Here is a 5,801-nt window from a genome sequence, read left to right as displayed (position 1 = left end):
CCCACCTACCCTCCCCCACCGTCCCTATCGCGGCCCCAGCCCACATCCCCTCCACGTCATCGCCGCACACCCAAAACCGCCCTCCGCCCACCATCATCTTGCAGCCCACCGTCCTTATCGCCGCCCGTCGCCGCCCCGGCCCGCACTTCCTCGTCGCCGCGCATCCACATCCGCCCCCCAAAGTTGGAGCAACACGCGCTGCGCAACTCCGCCTTGAAGAATTCCGGCCCCCCCACGCACAGCCCCCCGCGCACCACCGCCCCGCTCACGTCGCCACGAGCCTCCGGTATTTCGGGCAGCCCCGTGTCTCACGCGTCCGCCCCCCTGTCGTACGCGTCCATCTACCACACCGCCGTCACGTGCTCGCAGTGCCCGCCCCAGTGCCGCCCAAAATGTAGATCCGCGTGGCGCGGTTTAAACGGATCCGGGCTAAACTTTGTAGTGTACTGTAGCGCAGCCGCGCTCGGCAGTCCGCACAGTTATTTTAATTTTAAAATTTAACTTGTCGCCACTTGTCAGCCTGTACTGTAGTGGGGCCCCGCCCCGCAGTCCGCATAGTAATTTGAATTTAAAATGTTACACTTGTCGCTGCTTGTAGCGCGGCCGCGCTCGGCAGTCCGCACAGTTATTTTAATTTTAAATTTTAACTTGTCGCCACTTGTCAGCCTGTACTGTAGTGGGGCCCCGCCCCGCAGTCCGCACAGTAATTTTAATTTAAAATGTTACACTTGTCGCCGCTTGTAGCGCGGCCGCGCTCGGCAGTCCGCACAGTTATTTTAATTTTAATATTTAACTTGTCGCCACTTGTCAGCCTGTACTGTAGTGGGGCCCCGCCCCGCAGTCCGCACAGTAATTTTAATTTAAAATGTTACACTTGTCGCCACTTGTCACCGCCACGTGTCCCCGTGGCGGCCTGGCCTGCGGCCAGGCCCCGCCCGTGGCCGCCACTTGTCACGGTAGCGCCAATGGCAACGCGGGAGCGCAAGGACATACAGACACACACACAGACAACGATTTTAGTAGTTGTAGACAAGTGGGCTCCGTGCGCGCTTCGCGCGCCGAGCCAAGGAGGCGTGGAGGAACACTATTTGGGAAGGGTGGCAATGAAAATATGTAAAGACAATGGCGTTACTTTTTTTGGTAACTACTGAAGGACCTCGGGGTACACTACGTTTCGCGTGGTTTCATTGGACTCTCGAGTGAGGACAGTGACGTTCCCTGGGTGAGTAGTCCTTGATAGTGCGACATAGAGTTGACCGTGCGAGAAGCAGTGATCTCGTAAGTCGAGACCAATGCGGCCACCGAAGGATTGGCCTTGCGCTTTGTTCGTTGTAAGGGCGAAGCACGTGCGAATGGGGAACTGCGTTCGGGTGAAGCCAGGGATGGGAAAGTTGTCGTCTCCTGGTCCGCAGGTCATTCGAGGAAGACACAATCTGTTGCCTTGGTGTGACCCGGTGGTAACGTGTAGAAAGAGCAGGTTGTTGGTCATGTTCTCGATGACATATGGCGCGCCGTTGACGTGACCGGTAGCGGGATCGAGATTGCGCAGAAGCATGACGATGAATCCTTTCTTGAGCTTGAGCTTGTGGTCTGGTAGAGCAGATCCGGCGGTCAAGGTGTTGAGCATTTCTGTGGGATAGATCAGCGCGTTGGTGTCTTCGTTCTCGACCTTGTCTGCGCTCAAATACGTTCGATACGATCCCGGAATCATGTTGCCGATGACCTCGTTGACTTCCTCGAGCGGCCTGTTCTTTGTGGTGAGTATAACGCGCTTGGTGAGCCAGGCAGGGTCGGCGTGATTGTCTCGAATGCCTTGGAAGACCTTGAGGCATAAATTGCGGATGGTGTGCTCGAACGCAACGGACTGTGGTAGTGAGATCCATTCCGGGCGCTGTTCGCCTTGAAGTCTGCCTTCCCCGACGCTGAGGAGGAATTCTGGAAAGCTGAGAGCCTCCACATCTGCTGCAGGGTCCGCTCGGAGAGCAGCAAGGCGCATGTTCTCGGTAAGGCGCAGGAATCGGCACTCTCGATACAGCGGGGAAGCCTTGACGCACGCACTCACGATTTGACCTCTGGACCCGCCCGGAACGACGGGAAGGATTTGTCTAAAGTCTCCAGCGAGCACGAGGAACTTTCCTCCGAAGGGCCGGTCGGTTTGCATCAAGTCTCGAAGGGAGCGATCGACAGTCTCAATGCAATGTCGATGGCACATGACGATCTCGTCCCATATGATGAGATCGACTTGTTGCAGTGTACGGCCTGTGTCGGAGTTTGCGGAGAAGCTGCACGTGCTTTCGGCAGATACAGGAATGGGAATCTTGAACACGGAATGAGCGGTGCGTCCACCGTCGAGCAGCACAGCAGCAACAGCAGACGTAGCGACAGCGATGACCTGCTTACGGCGCGTACGAAGGAAGTCTTGAATGGCGCTGAGCACGAATGTTTTGCCTGTTCCGCCAGGAGCATCGAGGAAGAAGAGACGACCACTTCGTGTCAGCATAGAAGGTCCCGCAACGGCGCTTAAGGATCCTTGAAGCAATGCAGAGACGGATACGCCTGGAAGCAAGGAGCCCACTATTTCGTCAAAGGCATGACGTTGATTTGTGTTCAACAGCGGCAACGACGTCTGTAGTCGCCCTTCCCACTGCTGCGCTCGTGCTTCGGGGGTCTCGGTCTCGTTTTGCTGTTCCAAAGCGGGCAGGCTGTCATCGGGCAGTGGGAGTCCGAAGTTTGCGAGCGTCCAGTCAGATCGCACGGTCTGCAGAGCCTCCTGTACCTCTCGAAGGACGTAAGATGTGGCGTGGTGATCATCGCGAAGCTGCTGTCTTCGAATGGGTTGTCTGCGTGCACGATTGCGAATATCGGTGAGAAACATGTCCAGGTGGTCGTTCCACAGCGAGAGAGGGTCCGAAGGCTGGCAGTGTGCCAGAATCGTAGCAAACAGATGAGAAAGAGGAACGAAGCTTGACCGGAATGAATCTCGGATTGCGTGCTTCCACTCGGCATCGTCGGCCAGCAAACCGAGTCGTAAGCAAGCTTGTCGGAAGCTGGTGCACTGCTCGCCGTCGATATTTCGCAAGTTGTCGAAGGATGTTGCCCCGGGCACTTGTGTGAGGAGGAGGCGAAGAAAGTAGCGCTCACCCTCCCTCGGACTGAAAGTGTAGATTCGACCGACTACGTTGGCACCTGTACCACTGAAATCGTAGGCTTTCTCTTCGCTGGTGGCGTTCCGTCTTCGGAGGGTTGCTCTTGGACTCCATGACTTGGTGCGTGTCTTCCACGTAAAGTACCTTGGAAACTTGTGGTACCGAAGATGCCTCGCGATTGGGTACTTCTCGTTGGCTTTAAACCCCTCGGTCAGCTTCGTACCTGATGCTGGTCGAAGCGCCGCCTCCTGCTCTCGCCCTTCCTCAAAGTATACTGTATGGTGGTTGGGCAGATGCACCGTAAGTATGACCACTGGAGGATTGCGATCTACAATGTCAAAGGAGAATAACCTCCATGCGGCCTCCGATGCCGAAACGTATCTGGCATCTTGGAAGTTGGAGATCTCGTCGTGGCACTCGTTCTCGGCAGTGATTTCCATGGTCACTCGGTCTTGTCCCTTGCAAACATACTTGAAGAGGTACTTGATTCCGCCAACGCGTGACACGCAGAGTTCCACATTCAAATGGCAAGCGAATGATCGTAGAAGCAGAGGACAGTGGGGAACGACCCAGGAGTTGTCGACCACGACGGATTGCTGTCGTCGGCCAACACGGGAGGGTCGCTCGATGGAGACGCCACCTGCAGAGGGGGACCTTCTGCGGTACGTGATGTAGTACTCACTGTCGGACTGGCTGGTTTCGTGTTTGAACGATTTTGGAAACCCTTTCCTGCAGTACTGCTCGCCCATGCACACGGCTGTTGGATTGCGTTCTACACATGGATTGTGAATCATATGCTTGAGCACGACCTCTTGGAGTTCTGGATCTTGGGCAGACGGGATCTCGGCAGAGATAATGCGGTCGACGTTTTCGGGAGTACGCATATCATTCTTGGAGACTTCATCTAGGAAAAATACAACGTGAGCGTGGGGAAGACCGCGTTTCTGAAACTCGATGACTCGTACATGGGCAACAACGGTTCCGAATACTTCTTCGTTGATGACCAAGGACATGAGATCTTTCATTTTCAGACGAAACACACGTGCGCACAGGTCCGGTCTGTCCTGAGGCGTTTGGTTCGGCAGTAGGGCTCTTGTGATCTCCGGCCAGCTTGGATTGCATGTCATAGTGAGGAAGATGTCCGGGTGGCCAATTTGGTTCGATATAGCAATGATGTCGTGCATCTGCTGCCTCATGTAGCGGTCACCTCCAATGTACGTGGAAGGGAGAATGAACAGTCGTCCCGCACGCACGGCATCGGCTTCATCTTCAGCACGACCGGAGTCTCCTGGGCTGTCGCGCAGTGAGGTGTAGTCGGCGGCTCGAAGCTGTGTCTGGTTGTGGCGGAGATACGAAAGCCTTTCTGCCTCCACTTTGCAGAACTGGTCAACCAAATATTGCTGAAAGAGTCGCGCTGCGTGCAAGATTGTGCTGAACTCGCCTGCTCTTTCGAACAAATGCCATCCGTAGTACATCATCGGAGTAATCTTGGTACGTCTGCCGTCGTCATCACTGAAGAATCGAAGCTCTGGATACCATCCATCTCTACCGTTCGGGAACAAAAGCACGTAACTCAACGGATCGTATGCACGATGACTGACTGAAATCGGATCCAGCACTTCGTTCCCGTTACTGTTCAGAGTCCCTCGCCTGCGCACGACGATATCTCTTCGCCCAATCTCTCCGTCTTCATTTCCAGGGATCAATGCTGCCACTTCAGAAGCTTCGGGACCATTGTACCGGCGCACGTGCTCATGACTTGGCCTGCGGTCGGCATGGATGAACATCTGGTACGGGGCTGGAGTGTTGGGTTGAGGGGATTGAGCCCATTCTCGCATACTGAGAACAGTCTGCACGTAGGGGTTGCATTCGTGCAGCATGTGCGTCAGTTGCATTAACAGTGTGTCTTCCAGCCGTGTAGAGGCTCCGCCAAGCCTTGTGCGCGTTTGAGTACCGTAGTCAGTGTCGTGAATGTAAACGGAAGCAAAGGAAGGCGCCCGCCCCTCGGATGGCATCATGGGACCCATGTAATGGTACATCTCGCCCTGCATCGTCATTGTGGGGTTAAAATTGGAAGTACCGGGCCCTCTGTTCACCCATTTGGCGACCACGGACGCCATAGACAGCGCTGAAGTGTATGCTCGAATGTTTTTACGGAAGCCGCGGGCCCTTGGAGTATCATCGATGAGAAGAGAGCGCAGAAGAGCTGGCGGGTCGGTGAGAAGGGGCAGTGACAGCTTCCCCTTCCCACAGCATGTGGAAAACATGGGCCTTGCGGCAGAGCTGCTCACGATGCGTTCTTGGACGAAATGCAGAGCTTTGCAGTGCGAACACTCAATATGGACCATGCCGAGATTGCGATACGAAGGCGAGGATTCGGGTAGTGGGGGGAAGAGCTGCCGAGAAGCCGTTCGAGCCTGGCCGTCGGATCGTTGCCGGGCATTCCGAGTCGGTGTGTCTTGTGCATCCCTGCGTAAAAAACCACACACCGTCAAATGTCAGTAAGCGTTCGCGTGCGCTCTAATACCGCGGGCGGCAAGCCGGCCGGAGCAAAGAGGACAGTTAGTAACTTACTGATTTCGCGTAGACGGTGTGCGCCGGGATCGCTAGCGAACGCGAAGCGGATCGGGGCTGTATTATTATTTTAAGTCTACT

General features: G+C 55.4%; 1 protein-coding gene across 1 annotated transcript; it reads right to left on the bottom strand.

Annotated features, from left to right (window-relative positions):
- Positions 1-1,144: 1,144 nt before the first annotated feature.
- Positions 1,145-5,494, bottom strand: CHC_T00008405001 (Helicase-like protein). The gene is made up of 7 exons (XM_005709861.1): positions 4,879-5,494; positions 3,902-4,764; positions 3,256-3,742; positions 2,756-3,105; positions 2,622-2,658; positions 1,429-2,418; positions 1,145-1,398 (listed from the first exon to the last, which is right to left on the bottom strand). Exons 1-7 carry the CDS (start codon positions 5,492-5,494, stop codon positions 1,145-1,147), a joined length of 3,597 nt encoding a protein of 1,198 aa, XP_005709918.1.
- Positions 5,495-5,801: the final 307 nt, after the last annotated feature.

This window comes from Chondrus crispus, genomic scaffold (genome assembly GCF_000350225.1).
Source record: "Chondrus crispus Stackhouse genomic scaffold, scaffold_503, whole genome shotgun sequence".
In the NCBI taxonomy this organism is placed as follows: Eukaryota; Rhodophyta; class Florideophyceae; order Gigartinales; family Gigartinaceae; genus Chondrus; species Chondrus crispus.
The sequence above is the reverse complement of the archived record's forward strand: the minus strand, read 5'-3'. Positions and strand labels throughout refer to the sequence as shown.